This window comes from Impatiens glandulifera, chromosome 1, assembly GCF_907164915.1.
Source record: "Impatiens glandulifera chromosome 1, dImpGla2.1, whole genome shotgun sequence".
NCBI lineage: Eukaryota > Viridiplantae > Streptophyta > Magnoliopsida > Ericales > Balsaminaceae > Impatiens > Impatiens glandulifera.
In genome coordinates this window covers 96,801,579-96,818,122 of record NC_061862.1, presented here as the reverse complement: position 1 = coordinate 96,818,122, position 16,544 = coordinate 96,801,579, and the positions used below count along the sequence as shown (strand labels likewise).

The 16,544-nt window shown below is 26.5% G+C and overlaps 3 protein-coding genes across 3 annotated transcripts; 1 reads left to right on the top strand and 2 right to left on the bottom strand.

The window, feature by feature from the left end:
• Positions 1-4,679: 4,679 nt before the first annotated feature.
• Positions 4,680-6,584, bottom strand: LOC124937596. Its single transcript, XM_047477889.1, has 5 exons — positions 6,286-6,584; positions 5,846-5,946; positions 5,506-5,778; positions 5,051-5,169; positions 4,680-4,916 (listed from the first exon to the last, which is right to left on the bottom strand). The coding sequence occupies exons 1-5, from the start codon at positions 6,582-6,584 to the stop codon at positions 4,680-4,682; spliced, it is 1,029 nt and encodes a 342-aa protein (XP_047333845.1).
• Positions 6,585-7,830: 1,246 nt separating this feature from the next.
• On the top strand, positions 7,831-10,654 carry LOC124937588 (nuclear autoantigenic sperm protein-like). The gene is made up of 5 exons (XM_047477877.1): positions 7,831-8,129; positions 8,283-8,446; positions 9,537-9,731; positions 10,034-10,245; positions 10,436-10,654. The coding sequence occupies exons 1-5, from the start codon at positions 7,831-7,833 to the stop codon at positions 10,652-10,654; spliced, it is 1,089 nt and encodes a 362-aa protein (XP_047333833.1).
• A 658-nt stretch (positions 10,655-11,312) lies between these two features.
• Positions 11,313-12,884, bottom strand: LOC124922425 (uncharacterized protein DDB_G0275933). Its single transcript, XM_047463155.1, has 3 exons — positions 12,745-12,884; positions 11,820-11,967; positions 11,313-11,577 (listed from the first exon to the last, which is right to left on the bottom strand). Exons 1-3 carry the CDS (start codon positions 12,797-12,799, stop codon positions 11,508-11,510), a joined length of 273 nt encoding a protein of 90 aa, XP_047319111.1. The 5' UTR covers positions 12,800-12,884; the 3' UTR covers positions 11,313-11,507.
• Between the last annotated feature and the right edge of the window lie 3,660 nt (positions 12,885-16,544).

The following is a 16,544-nucleotide window of genomic DNA, read 5'->3' as shown; positions in this document are numbered from 1 at the left end:
ATTAGGATATGTAGAAATTTGAGAGTTGAAAAATATTATTTAGATTATGAGTTAGAGTTAAATAAGAAACTCTGATACTTAAAGAACATTAAGTTAAAAAAACATTAAGTGTAATAAAATGTAAAGACTGACAACACTCAATCTGTTGAGTGTATACAATTCAACATATTAAGTACAAATAATTGGATAATTCTACACTCCCTTCAAGTTGAGTAAAAAATATTGAGAGTACCCCACTTGCCACATAAATTTTCGAAATTCCACTTGGAGAAAGCTTTGGCGGGAATATCAACCACCTAATAGGAAAAAGCTTTGACAACTATGCGAAAGGAGAGAATGTTGCCGAGGAGATGAAAATATTAATAACATTCTTTTAGTTTGATTAATTCTAATCCATACTTCATTTCATTAGAGGAGTGACTCTTGACTCTTGGTAGTTGTCTTTTGACTCTTTACAATTGTCTCTTGGTTCTTGGTTATAAACACTTGACATTTGACACTTGGCACTTGGCACATAGCATTTGCTCTGTCGAGACATGAAGATGTACAAATTCTGCCGAGATATAAAGTGCAATTTTGAAATGACGTCTCACTTGTTTAACATAGTGGATGATAAAATAAAGATAAATAATACTTAGGAAATATGAGATAATATAATTATTTGAGTTCTCCTCCAATAACTGTTTCCACCATTGGAGTAGGCAGCGGAAAATTGTGAACAAGGTTTTTTAAAATGAAAAAACCCGCTATGATACAATATAAAAATTTAAAGAGAAATGAAAAATATTATTTAGATATTTGAATTGAAGTTTACATGAGAAATTCTTATATTTAAAAGATCTTGAGTGTAATAAAATGTAAAGACTGACAACACTTAACATGTTAGTGTAAACAAAACAACATGTATTCTTAAATACAAGTAATTGCATAATTCAACCTAATATAATGTTTAAGTAATTAACAATAAAATAACACAAAAATCACTCATTTGATTTGATTTATTTATGTTTGTAAAATGTAACATTTAAGCTCTATCAAAACAAATATCATTTAATAAGACGGAGCATTTAAGCTTTATGTTTGTAGTGACCATTAGAAGTTGCTTGATTTGGGTTTCTTGATTTTTTTTATTATAAACTTAATTATTTTATTATATTATTTTTCAACCATTATTGTACTAAATTTATCGATCAAAATATTAAAATATTATTATTTTATTTTATAATTTTTAAATACAAAAAAATTATAATAATTCAATCAATTAAAATCACAAAAAAAAACATTTTTTTCGTTAAACAATAATTCTATTTTAGTAAAAACTCATTAAAACTCCTCAAATAAACAACATCAAACAAGCTCTACAATGAATAGCCCTACTAACTGGCGTAATCATGTGAACTAAATGCATAGGACAGTACCCTTTATTTATAATCTGTCATTATTAACTTATTATGACAAAATAAAATTAAACAATGAGAAATTAGCACAAAAACCCATTATTTTTTTTTTGTTCATCAGCATATTAACAAATACACACAAAAACCATGGGCCATGACGACTAAAGACCATAGAGTTTGGGTTTAGTTTGTAAGATAATCGTTAAAATTGTTTGATTTAACTTATTCATAATTACATCTCTTCACTATTATTATAATAATAATAATAATATAAAAAAACATTATTAAACAAACTCTTAAACCTTGGACTTCTGGTTTGATCTTAGTTTTTTTTTCTTTTAAAATTAATACGAATTTTTCTTAGGGCATCTCCAACCGGACATAACGTAAACGCACTCCAAAAAAAAAAAACATATATGCAGTATTACTATTCATTTGCACCATTTTTTGTCATTTTTAAAAAATGACCCTTCGACTTATTTTTTTTAATAACTTTTAATTTCTATTAATATAAATTAATTCTTAAACTTATATTTTTTATTTTTAAGATAGAAAATTATAATATTTTTTAAATTTATAATTAAATAATTAAATTTATTATACTTGAAATTTTATCTAATTTATTTTATATTTTTACGCTATATTTGATAACTTAAATTTTATAAATTATAAATTTTTAATTATAAATTATACAAATAAACATAGAAAATACTTAATATGTTTGTTTATTTGTATTATTGAATTATTTTTGTTGTTTATGAATTATTGATATATATACTTAATTTTATTTAATATTATTAAATGAATGAAAAAAGATTGGGGTTAAATATGTAAAATTAATACATATATAGATAATATTAATAAGGTTAAAAAATTAGTGTAAGAAAATAATATTCTAAAAATATTCTTTTGGGTTTGAAAATGAGTTTTTGGGTTGGAGATGAATTACTGTTTGATGTGACGTTTACTGCATTTTGGGTTTGAGAATGAGTTTGTGGGTTGGAGATAGTTGTTTGAGTAGATATTTTTTTAGGTTTTGTTTGGATTTAAAAAAAATAACTATTGTTTGATTAAAAGTAGAAAAAATTAATTTTTATTTAGTTATGATCAAAATACTTTTATCTTTCTAGACTTTTATTTAATAATTAATTTATATTAAAAAAAGTAAAGAATAATTTTAATAATTTAAAAGATAAATAAATGGATTAAATTAATAATGTTATGGTTGAATTTTAAGATAAAAACTAAGTTTTATCACAATAACACATCCACTAACAGGTTATTACTTTCTTTCCTTTGGTCAAGGAGATTGAATATTATTTCAGTATTCAATTCTCACTTAAAAACATTATAAAAAATATATATATAAATTAGCCCACAATAAAATGTCACATCTTAAAGTTGGTTTTTGGCTTAAAACCTACCCTAACAAGGTTTTAAGTTAAAAATTAAATTTTAGGAGCAAGCCTAAATATTTTAAAATAATCACACAAACTTAAGTAGTAATTAATGATTATTTATGAATTAATTTTAATATTTAGGCACATATATTATATAATATTTTGTATATTTTATCATAATAAAAATAAAGTAATTAAAATATAAAATTTAAATATTTATAATAAGCGTGGGATATATATTTGTACAGAAAAATACTGAATGAAATAGTAAATATACATATTAGAGTTATATATCAAACTCAAATTAAAGTTTTTGTTAATTGTCAAAATTTCAAGTCCTATTAATATATGGTTTAAAAGACCTAAATTTTACTCTTATAAAATTGAAAAATGCATCACTTAAAGTCTTTTTTATGTTTGTGTCACTATTAATTATTTAGTTTATTTACATAAAATATTAATATATCATTTTTCACATTACCAAATATACAAGTTCTTTGTAGAAAAGGAAAAGAAATGATTGAATCTATTACTAACCTGATAAAAACCAAGACCAACATGTATTTGCATACTATTTATCCAATTCAATGTGACATTTGTTTTGTGTAAGATATTTTGATTAATTTTATAGAAAAACATGAATCTCTTCTTTAACTTCTCAAGAGTCCATTTAACATAAAACCTTCCAAATAGTTAAAAAATATTAAAATTTGAACATATATAAGGCAATTTAAAGCTAAAAACGACTTAAATTTTAACCTCAACCATTCTTTTTTAATGACTATTTTTGTTGTATATCTATTTTGATTCTTCATAACTAACTACTAAGAATTTTATTACTGAGGTTAAAACTATTATATTTTGTTTTAGTTATTAATAATAATAAAATAAGTAACTATCTTTTCCCTAACTAAATTATTAACTTAAATATTTTTATTTTATAATTATATATTAATATCTTTATTTTTTTTTTGTGCTAAATAACTCAATTATTAATAGATCAATCTAAACAACCCATTAATGTTTAAGGGGGCTTATTACCTTGAAGGAGGTCCTTGCAACTTAAATATGAATTGAAGCAAATAATTTAACAAAAACTAAAACTAACAATAATGAATTCTTGCATTTTCTTCTCAAATTTATTATCATGGGGTCTTAAAATTTATTAAATATACCTATGAATTATAAACTCGTGCTATTTATACTAATATATTTTTATTCAAATAATTTGTTTTTTAATAACTCATAAAATAATATTATTTAAAAATAAACTAATAAGGTAACTCAAATAACAAAATTGTACATAAAAGAATAAATGTCGCAAACTAAAATTTTAATGTCACAAGATTAATTTTAAACATAACCATATTATATCTTCTTATTCTTTCTTTTATATATATCACGTGAATAAATTATAAATTATTATTATTTTTTTAAATAAAGAGAACTAACATAACACCTCACAACCATAGACTCCCGTTTTTAGATGGAATTGAACCTGTGACTTCTTGGTCTCTTAAACCGACTTTTATCACTGAACTACCTTGGTCGGGTAATTATAAATTAATTGTCTAATATATAAATTAATTGTTCAACTTTTGTAATTCTAATTAAAAAATGAATGCAAATAAGTAATAAAGACTATAACTAAACAAATTTACCAAAACAACAATTTGAAGTAATTATACCATTTCCAAAAAGAGTAGGTACCATTTCTATAAAGCATATCAACTAGGGTGAATTCATTAAATCCCTTTCCATAATACTCCAAATTAGTTCATATCAACATTTCGTTCTATATATCTATACTACTAGACAACTACTTATTGCGAAACTTTATTCACGAGGGCTTACCCGAATAATTGATTTCCTCTGTATCAGGTTATCCCAATTTGCGTTTTTTGGAGGAACTTGATTGGATTGAATCTGAGTACATGCCAGCACTAATCTTCTTCACAGATCCACCCACTTTACCAAGGTGTCTTACTTGGAGATATGTACTAGTACTATTACTGGTGGAAACATTCTCCTCAACTTGTTTCACCTTGCTATATAATGCACCAGTTGCTTCATCAAGGTTAGCTCTAGGTATCTTATGATTCTCAGAAAGTTCTTTTATCTGCATAAGAAGATTAAAAGAAACAAATAATTGGCCCATTTGTATCTCATTTTTATGTGTTCAAATGAGATCAATACTGAAAGTAGAACAAAAATTGTTGTTTACAAATGGACACAATGGAAGAAAATACTGACCTTATATTCCAGCATTATAGAGTAGTCACGGAGTGTGGCAATATTTTTCTCTAATTTACTGATGGAATTTGAATTCTCAGATTGGTGTGAAATGGTAGAAGCGTCAACAACTTCTTCACCTGATTCAGACAAAGTTATTCTTGTTGATGACAAACTACATAAGTTTCTCACAAGGATCGGCAACCCAAAGAAGCAACATTTTAGAGCTTTAGTATAAAAGAATGTAGCTACTTTTACCAACGTTGTCATTTCAAAACACATACCTATCCTTATGTATCTGGATTCTAGTATTAAGGTATAAAAAAATCTATAATATCCGAGTATTCTACCATAAATCATACAAAAAAACAATCTCAATGGATACATTTTAGTTCTACACATTAATTTTGGTTCAACTATACTACCCAAAATGTGTGATGCCTTAAGAAGATCCTGTATGCTAGTTATGAGATCACCTGCAAGAGGAATGAGGATAAAATATATGAGTAGGGGATTGATTTCATCTGAATTCAGAAAGTTGCACAAAGCAGGAAGCAAACCTCTATAACAATTAACTTCACCCAGTGCACACATAATATACACGTTATTAATGGACTTAGTTGGTCGTTTCTCAGAAATTATCCTTGCAATCTCGAGTAGTTTCCATGCCAAATCCAGGTCAGTTTCTTCCTCATCGTTACTAGGTGTATCATCAGTATCAATTTCATCATTTTCTTCCTCCTTTAAACCTGTCCCAACACATAGAATTAGAGTTAATCTAAATCCATCTTCTCAAAAACTACTTTTATCTGTTACCATCTTCATTTGCACCAGCTCGAGCATGACGAAGCAATGCATATCCATAGTAATAATATGCATTATATCTATAGCGATCAAGCTCTCCGAAATGAGCTACCCTGGCAAAGTGAAAAATTAAAGAAAAAAAGGAAATATAAGGAACCAGGGAAGCAAATAAACATCGTTTCACAGCTTAGAATAGTAACCCATGTCCAAAAACAATTATGAATATCATGTGTTCTAGGAAGATGATCTTATTTATAAATAAACATGATGTGTTTATAGTTAATTATTTTTAACCCTTCATTTTTTTTCATACTTTTCTCCTTCAACTTGGAATAGGAAATGCTACAATTAAAGAATGATAAAGGTCTCTCTCTAAGGCAAGACTTTCAAGAACCTCAAGATGCAAGTGATGAAAATGATTTACAATGAAGTAGACAAGTAAAAACATTAACCGGATTTCTAAGGCACGACTGAAACATTTGACGGCTGTAAAAGTGTCGTCTTGTTCTAATGCAGTACAACCATTTCTCATCAAGACATCGACATATTCAAGCGTATTTGGATGATCTTCTTGCATGTCATCGTCTTCATCTTCTAACTTCATTGTGTCGTCTCCATCCTTTATCAAAGTGGAAGGTTCGGCATCTCCATGAGTACTCGATGAACCAAAATGGAAACTCCTCGCCTGATAATGGGAACTCGTTACCTCTTCGGGCGAATCTTGCGGTTCTTCCTTCTTTGGCGTCACCATGGTTTTTCCTGAACTTCGTTAACCAACTAACAATTTGAAAATGGAAAAAACAGAAATAGCCGCTGTATTTTCCTTCACTAAACTGGTGGGCAATTGTGAAAATAATTATTAACTATTACTTTATTATTATTATTATTTCAAAGTATGTATAGACAAATTTTATAAACCTAACAAAACTGCTAAAATTGATATAGTTTTCAAATTATTTTATTGTCATATTTAGTTTATTATCTTTCATATATTATATTTTATCATATAAAAAATTAAATATAGTTATAAATTATATAGAAATAATAAAAAATTCTTACCAGAATCATATATCCTTGAATATTTTAAAAATTAGGAATAACATGTCAACTTTATCAATGTTGATGAAGAGTTATTTGAATTTAAAATAATAATTTATCTTATCATTAATTAACTAAATTCAAACCAAATAACCTCAAATAATAAGTTTTTTTTATTTCTCTAAAAGAATTATATATTCATATCTATATATATATATAATGATGCTTAATTTTTAAAGTGTCTGGATTGCCGGGTCGAGAGCTGTGGTTAATTTGGATACTTGGGTCGGATTGTGGGTTGACCCGCCTTTAAATTTAAAACGGTTAAAAATAAAATTAAAAATACTAGAGGTATGTTTCGAACTTGCAAACTAACAAAACAAGTACAACTCTTTAACCAACTAGGCTACAAAGACTTTATATTTTAAATTCAACACCAAATTTGATAAACGCGGGACGTTTTAATATTAATATAAGTTCAACTTTTTAACTAATTAATCTATATATATATATATAATGATGCTTAATTTTTAAAGTATCCGGATTGGCGGGTCGAGAGCTGTGGTTATTTTGGATACTTAGGTCGAATTGTGGGTTAACCCGCCTTTAAATTTAAAACGATTAAAAATAAAATTAAAAATGCTAGATTTATATTATTAATCGTGCAAATGCACGGACTAAATGCTAGTTAGATAGAGTACTTCCTACTAAAATTGTTTTGAATTAAATTAGAGATCTCTTTAAAAAAAAAATTCAAGAATTAAATCTTAATTTAAAATAAATAAATTTAATTATTATTATTATTATTATTATTATATAAAGCTATAATGTTGAGAATTATTCCTTTCAAAATTTCCCGCTTTTTCCCACCAGCCGAGTGATAGAAGATTTCAAGCTGTTTCTGGTATTTCCATTTTCAAATTATTGTGTGGTTAACTAAGTTCAGGACAACTCCATCCATGGTGGCGCCGGAGAAGGAAGAAGAGTCCGAAGCTCCGTCGGGAAAGTCAACATCGAGTATTCATGGAGGTGTCGAACTTTCTTCCCTTGGCAATCTTGCAGAAACTTCCATTGTCAGAAATGATGGAGACTATGAGAATATGCTAGAAGACGAAGGTGAAAACGACATGCTTGCAGATCACTCGAATTCGCTTGATTATGCAACAGTGTTGATCGAAAAAGGTTCTACTGCATTAGACGCAAAGGATTATATGAAAACCGCAGAATGTTACAGTCGTGCCCTAGAAATTCAGTTAATGTTTCATTTCTATGTTTTCTTGTCAATCATCATTTTGATAAAATTTTAGAATTATAAGCATGAGTTCATATTAATTTGCTGCTTCTCATGTTCCTTATGTTTTACTATTTACAAACTCATATCTCTTTTTTCTTTGATTTTTCACTTTATCAGGGTAGCTCATTTTGGAGATCTTGCTCCAGAATGTTTTCGTGCATATTATTACTATGGATATGCATTGCTGTGTAGGGCTATAAGAGGAGATTTATATCCAGTACATAATGTAGATGTGGAAAACGATGCGAGTTCTGATGCCGAAGATAATACAACAGATAATGGTTAGCTTTCAGATCCATTGTTTGATTTTAGACTATTTAGGTTTGCTCCATATACAACATATTGACTTAAAAACAATGGTGTTTATGCATGAATAGTTATTTGATTATTGTGGAAAGATCTAGGCCAAAAAAGACAATTGATAGCTAGAATGATTTCCAAACTTCTGAGAACCTTAGACTTAGGGGCTGAATTCATGCTATTTCAAATAGATGATTGAACATCTAATTCCCAATTACTTCAACTAATATATGAATAAATCAATATAGAAATTACATATTTTATGTTGATTTAGAATCATTTACATGTTACCCACTCATTATATAGTTAGTGAAAATAGTTTAATTAGGTAACTTAATTTAGTTACCTTGTTTAGATTAAATTAGATATTTAGATCTTATTTATTTTTTATTTATAGGTAAATTTTATTTACTTTGACATGTAGATAAATATGATAAGGATCGAGTAAGGTTTCAAAAATAAAAGTGACGTGCTTGTAAAAGAAATGTCAAGAAACGACATGAGGCAATGAAATAATCATTAGTGGGTTCGATTTCTAATATATTCAATGTAAAAAAAATCAAAATTTTTACCTTTGAGTCAAGTTTGTATTGAAGAAAATGATAGTCTTAGAGATTAAGTATTAGAACAATTTATGACAATAAGTGATAAGTTTGAGGATGAAGATGGTTATAAAAAAAATGATAATTTTAGAGAAAGTTTTAAAATAATTTATGACTGTAAGTGATAATCTTGAGAATGGAGTTGGTATGAACAAATCTATGACTAAGAGTGAAAATCTTCAGAGGATGAAGTTGGTAATGGAAAAATTGATAGTCTTTTAATATAAGGTACTTGAACAACCTATGACTATGTTTGATTTTGAAAAAAGATGTTGATGTGAATTACTAAGGATAATGTTAGTTCAACAATTTCTTATTGAGATATTGAAAGACTGTTTTAAAAAGAAAAAGTGAAGGCATGTTTATGTTCTTGCAAAAAAGAGAAGAAAAAAAGTTGCCTAGGATATATCCTAAATAGAAATGACCCCTACTGCATTTAGATTAACAGTAATTCTATGTGGTAGGACAGATTTAAAGAAAGAAGAAAATGATGAAATGGAAATTGATACTGATGATACACCAAATAACGGTGAGTTAGAAACTGAGCTAGATTTGGCATGGAAATTACTGGATATTGCAAGGGTAATTGTTGAGAAACGAGGAACTCAGTCCATGGATAATGTGAATGTTCTGTGGGCACTGGCTGAAGCTAATTTTTATAGAGGTCTGCTGCCTGCTTTGTGCATCTTTCTGATTTCAGATGAAATCCCCCACTCATATATTTTATCCTCAATCCTCCTCTTGCAGATGATCTCCAAACATGCCTCATTGATTATAGACTGGCAGCAGCGGTTATGGAGAGTTTAGTTCAACCACCAGACTTAATGTATAGTGCTACACTGTATCCATTAACATTTGAGAATTTTTTTAAAGTAAAATTATCTGATATTATATGTATTTTTACCTTAATAGTAGAATACAGATACTTTAAGATCGGTTTGTGAGTGGAATCCGGTATGTTGACAGAATTAGCTACTTCTTACCATGAGAAAGCTCTAAAATGTTGCTGCTCTAAGTTGTCGCTCCTCGAGAAAGAGTTACGTAGGTTGTCTGAATCCGGTGAAGAAGCTGTTGGCGATTCTACCAATCCACACCAATCGGATAATTCAAGTTTAATCAGAAAAGCAGAGGAAGAAATTGTCTCAGTTCGTGACTACTCTATAATGCTGGAATCTAAGGTCAGTGTTTTCTTCCATTTAGCCCATTTGTAAACACTTTCTCTGGATTTTGGTCTAGATGAGAACCATTCAACAAATTTCTGAGTTCTGTTTTCAAATGTGATCATTAATCAAGTTTCCAAATGGATCCACTACTTTGATTATGAAAGCAGGAATACTAAATTTATTTACTTTTAATTTTGTTATGCAGTTGAAAGAACTTAAGGAACCTATGGCTAACCTTAGAGGAGCAGTAGATGCATTATCTGCAAAGGTGAGACCAGTTGATGATAGTGGTTCTACTGGTAGTAGTACTAGTTCATTTATCAAAGTAAGAGAGCTTGGGAAATTTGGTGGATCTGTGAACAAGGTTAGTGTTAGTGCCTATTTGATAGAATCCGAGGAAGAGGACATCGATTCTGGTGAATAAATTTCAGTAATAGACTTTGTAAGTAGTTGTCTCATCTTACAGATATATTGAAAGAATTTGTGTATACAAATAAAATTGGATGAAAAGGAGTATTTTGGAAAAGGGATTTAGAGTTTTCAACTTGGTAGAAATGTTTACTCTTTTCGAAATGGTATAGAAATGTTTACTCGCCTACTAGATTACCTCCATTTCATATTCAATGTTTAATTTTGGCTTTTAAGATTTTGATTTTTTTTATAAACAATCTCTTAGATTGCTCCAAAGCTATGTCTTCCTTCCACCATTTCTCAACCTGAGTATCGGGAAGACACCCTTCAAACGTCAACAGACTCTTTCACCCATCTTAGAATTCCTTTCGGGTAATCTTTTTTCAGATGTTATCTGTTTCGAAGATTAGATCATTATTCTATTTGGTAGGGTACATGTAATGTATGACCTAGACTCCATTTTGGCATAATTTTGAAATAAGGAATAAATCAATCTAACTCAGGTTCATTTCTTCAATCCTATTATCATTGCTCCCACTTCAGTTTAGAATATTTTTGGTCTATTATCCTGGCATGAATCCCACTTCAAGCCAAATGTTTTTATTTAGAATTTTGAATCATGATGAAACCCTTTAGGCGAGGAATGTAAATTAGGGTTTAAGGGTAGAATCAGGATGTAAATTATTAATTGTGAACTTCAAATGTGAGTTGGGAAAAGTACCTTCATTTCTTGCTACAACGAAAATATGCTACATGTCCCAAGAAATGGGTAAACAAAATACTAATTGGAAATGCTTGGACTCAGGATATCAAAAGAACCAAGTAAAAAGAGTACTTTGAATGCAAGCTTTGCATCAATTTGATCCTTATGAGCTCTTAAATTGCTGTTGAAGCACATAGTCTTTCTTCATATCTTCGAGGACAGTGTCATTTGTGCTGAAACCAAATCAAACCAATCCAAACAGTTTCAACAAAGTAAAGTATTTCATATATCAGTTATAAAATTGTAGGGAAACTCAAATTTTATTAGTATCTCTTTATATGTGGAAAAGATGAGATCAAGTTTGGAAACCAAGCATAGTGAGACACATATTCAGACGGTTTTCTATCTAGATCCAGTTTCCTGAACTTCAATATAGTTTCATATTCAAAGCTAATCAATGAGACAGGAAACTTACAACTGATGAAGGCATTCATTTAATTCTTTAGCTTGTTTCCGACATTTCCAAACAACCGATAGTGTCCTTCCTGAAGCACACTCAGCATACTCAGTAGTGTAATATCCGCATTCCTTCAAAGCTTTTGTCTTCATTTTGCTGCGCAGTGCTGTCATTATCCATGATCATATGAGTCAATTTCCTTATTCCACATGCTAACAATTCTATGATATGTAAAGAGAAATTTCATATGGTTATAAATTATAAGGATTCTATTGTTATGAAAATTTACACCAATAATTCATGTTTGAGCTATAATAAGCTTTTATTTTGTATACTATTCTTTTCTTTTTTCAAAACCTAGCATCACCCCATCTCCCACATCTAAATAAGCATTTTTAGTAGGAATCCAACTTGAGACATTTGGGTTTTCCATACCCAAAATTTATTGGTCTTCATTTTTCTCTGTAACTAGGGTTTCTAAGCCCAACTTTACTAATGCACTTATCTCATCATCAATCAAATTATTCGAATTATCACCTAAATTCGAACACAGATAACCCCAAATAATCATCTTTTTAAACAAATAAGATTTTTTCTTTTTTCAACATGCTCCAAGTCTCTTCCTCCCTAAGAGCTAACCAAAATTCCCTAGCTCCCAAAGAATGAAGGACAGAGAGTTGCATTTATGCATTTATGCATTGAAGAAATGTTCTGTTTGCTTCTACAGAAGAGATTGCGTTGACCTAGATGAATCTGCAGTCTTTTAGATTGCAAGACTAAATGAATTTGAAGAAAAAACTCAGTAAGCAAATTACTGTCAATCTATAGATAATGCAAATTAGATGAATTCATCATATAAACCCTAATTCAAAAACCTAAGAGTTTCCAAAGAGCAAGATCAAAAGGAAATAGTAATATATTTATGAATGATGTCGACACATACCTTCTTCCACTTTCTTCTTGACGTGATTTTCTCTAGCTTCCTGTACATAGCCCATTTCTCTCCCTTGCGGCTACTCTTTTCTCTCTCCCAATTTTTCTTCCTCACAGAATGAAATAGAACCAGACTTAAAGTTGTTTGCTCGGTCTGAAATACTATATAGTACAAATGTTATAACTGTTTATTTTTTATATTAAAAAAAAATTATATATATTTTTTAAAAATATAAATTTTTTATATATTAAACTGTAATACTTTATATAACATTGAAAAATATAATTTTATTATAGAAAATATAATTTTTTAAGTATTACATAGACCGTGCTAGGTGAGAATTTTCGGAAACTAAATTGCACTATTGCTGGTAGTTTTGTGCAGCATTGTCATCCATAATATTATTGAAACTAAATATCTAAATATTGCTAGTATATCATTTTATTTGAATGATTTTGAGATTTTTTTAATTAAAATATATTTTGATAATTTTTTCTAACAAAACATAAATATTCGTTTTTAATTTGGATAAAATTGTAATGATGTAGAAGTGAATGTTTAAGGATATTGATTTAAAATGTAATTGTCCAATTTAAAAATTCTTTGTATACATGTTTATTTTAAAATATTAATAAAAAATATTAAAACAAATAAAGCAAACAAACCAAGTATAGTCCTTTCCTCAGCACCAAATCACTCTGAATTTTCTCTAGCTTCTTGTACATAGCCCATTTCTCTTCTGTTGTGGGTAGCGGCGAAACTTTTCTCTCTCACACTCTCTTCTTTCTTCATATATTATATTTGTTTATTTTTTATATTTAAAAGTAAATAAATTTATTTCTGTTAGTAATATAAAATTTTAATATTAGACTGTAATACTGTATACACATTGAAAATTAGAATTTTATTATAGAATTATATAATTTGTTTAAGAATTATATAAACCGTACTAGCGAGAATTTTTGGAAATTAAATTGCACAAATTGTTATTCGATTTGTGTAGCATTGTCATCTCTAACCATTGAAAACAAAATATTTAAATATTGTTAATATATAATGTTGTTGGAGTGATTTTGAGATATTTTAATTAAATATTTATTTAATTTTAATTAAATTATTAAAATATTTTGTTATAATCATTAATCATCATTATAATTACTTTTGAAAATTGTAAAATAGAAAAGTAAAATTGTTTATTTTTATTTGATATGAAAAATGTGATTAAAAATAAAAATGAAAAATGTAATTTTTTATTAAGCTTAAAATATGTTTTGAATTTTTTTTTAACAAAACATGAATATTTGTTTCCTGATATTGATTTAAGATGTAATTGTCTAATTTAAAAATTCTTTGTATGCATGTTTATTTATAAATATTCATAAAAAATAGTTAAGCAAATACAAAAAAACAAAAAAACTAATAATATAATTCTTTCCTCAGCACCAAACTACTCCTCATTCTCCAAAGAATCAGATCCCATCTATCTCACATTACTATATAAACAAATATTAAAAACAATACCATATTTATTACTTATTCTATCAACAAACTATCATCACTTTTTTTTAATTTAATTATTAAAAAGAATATTAAATTTGTTTTTAATATATATTTTAATTTAATTATTTTATTATAAAATAAAAAGTAATAAGATATTTTAATATTATAATTTTATATAAGATTAACAATTTTAAATATATATTTTATTTATAATTTTTAATAATATAACTTTTTAATATATTAGTCTATATATAACAGAAAAATATAATTTTATTATAAAAAAGTGTATTAAAAAATATATATTATATAACAATTATGTGTGAATTTTTTGAAATCAAAATTAAATGGAAATGATAATAAAAAAAATCAAAGTAAAACTTCTCCAAAATGATGATAATAATCTATATGAGAACATATAAATATGAGATTTTGAGTTTTAATTTATTTTAAATAATAAATAATTTATTTGATTATTTAGTTAAATTATTAAAAAAATAATAATACAAATTTTGAATAATTATTATTTTATTTGATAAACGGTGAGATTTAACTATTCAAAATCTTTAATGTTGTAAATTATATATATTTATTCTTACTAGTTTGATACACGTGTTCTTGCTCAACAATTCAGTGCCATTCTCAAACTTAAGATATTTATAATTTTTTCAATGCGGTTATCCTACCTAATTTTTGTTTTTAAAAAACTACAACATAATTTTTCAAATTAATATGTAAAATTAAACATAACTTTATAATGTATAAGATGATAAATTAATTAATTATAATTGACTAAATAATAAATACTCAATTTTATTAAAAAAATTAATTTTGAGCTCTGCTATTAATAATATTATTTTCACCATATGATATAATTCATTAACTAATGTTTCAAAATTTAATAAATTTTATCATATTTACCTAACAAAACAAAACAAAATTTATATCATAATGCATATGATTCTTACGGATTAAGGGATGTTTAAATAAAAAAATTTATATAAATTTTTTTTTAGATATTCTTAAAAAAAATAAGTGTCACTTAAATAAATACATAAAATGAATTATATAGTTAGACAAAACATAAAATAATATTTTTAGTTATTTATATTGAATTTACAATAATTAAATTGTCAAAAATCAATAATTATGTAGAATATTAAATTCAATTTTACAATAAGTAAATAAGTTATCAATTTCAATATGTACTTCAATTATGCTCATAAAATTTCATATATTATCAATTTTCATTTCTAGTACTAATTTCACAATTAAATACCAAATATATAAAAAATTATACCAAATAAAAACCATTATTTTTATCCTAATAAATTATAATTTCGTTTATAAAAGTAACATTAATTAATCAAATGGGCTTAATAATTAGACTAAAAAGGACTAAAAATTTGTTAACTCCTAATGAATTAAAAATATCAATTTTATATTATATATAATTCGACACAAAATGTTGGTGGGTACGTATTCTTACTTAATTGAACATTTGTTTGATTATTTGAAAACTTTTATATAGATTAATATTGAATATATTAAATAAAATTTTATAAATATTTCACTATATTTATAATGTATATAGAAATTTAACAACTTAGTCTAAAAATTAAACAAATTGGAACACCATATTGTTTCTTACAACTTTAACATTAGTTTTATTATAAGTTTCACTTATGCTAATTCATTGTTCCTTTCCATTGGAGTTACATTGTTAAATGGACAATTTTTATTTTTATTTTTTTTTGGAAAACCGTTGTTAGGACTGTTATCACGAGCTTGTAGGACATAACTGATACATGTAGATTAGATAAGAGTGTTTCCATTTCGATGATTTCATAGATCATTTGAGTTTTTACATAAACAAACAAACACAATTATGTTGGAACTTATATTTCATTTTATATTCCGGATAAGTTTTCATTGTACCGGGGTCAAAGATATTGTCAATCTCAATATTGTTTATTATAAAATAATCAGTTTAGTAACACATCAACATTATCACTTTCTTAATCTTAGTATTCAAATCATAGGTAATAACATAATTTTTTTTTATACATTTTAAAATATTAAACACTGAGAATGTTTTTATTATTTTATTTAAATAATTTATTTTAAAAACAAATAAGTTATTCAATTCAAATATTTCAAAATTTCATATATATGTTCCAAAATCAAACAAACTCTAAATTACATGCAAATTTTAATATAACATTATATTTTCTTTCTAGATCAGTCAAATTGTAAGTTCAACAGGACGTAAAAAAAATAAAAATAAATGTAAAAAATGCATTTTATTTATT

Coding starts and splice junctions, on each gene's coding strand:
- LOC124937588 (XM_047477877.1), top strand. CDS start 7,831: ATGGTGGCGCCGGAGAAGGAAGAAGAGTCCGAAGCTCCGTCGGGAAAG. Junction 9,732..10,033: donor TGAAGCTAATTTTTATAGAG/GTCTGCTGCCTG, acceptor GTATGTTGACAG/AATTAGCTACTTCTTACCAT. Junction 10,246..10,435: donor CTATAATGCTGGAATCTAAG/GTCAGTGTTTTC, acceptor TTTGTTATGCAG/TTGAAAGAACTTAAGGAACC.
- LOC124937596 (XM_047477889.1), bottom strand. CDS start 6,584: ATGGTGACGCCAAAGAAGGAAGAACCGCAAGATTCGCCCGAAGAGGTA. Junction 5,779..5,845: donor AGCTGGTGCAAATGAAGATG/GTAACAGATAAA, acceptor GTGTTGGGACAG/GTTTAAAGGAGGAAGAAAAT. Junction 4,917..5,050: donor CTATAATGCTGGAATATAAG/GTCAGTATTTTC, acceptor CTTCTTATGCAG/ATAAAAGAACTTTCTGAGAA.
- LOC124922425 (XM_047463155.1), bottom strand. CDS start 12,799: ATGGGCTATGTACAGGAAGCTAGAGAAAATCACGTCAAGAAGAAAGTG. Junction 11,968..12,744: donor CAAGAAGAAAGTGGAAGAAG/GTATGTGTCGAC, acceptor GGATAATGACAG/CACTGCGCAGCAAAATGAAG. Junction 11,578..11,819: donor AATGAATGCCTTCATCAGTT/GTAAGTTTCCTG, acceptor ATTTGGTTTCAG/CACAAATGACACTGTCCTCG.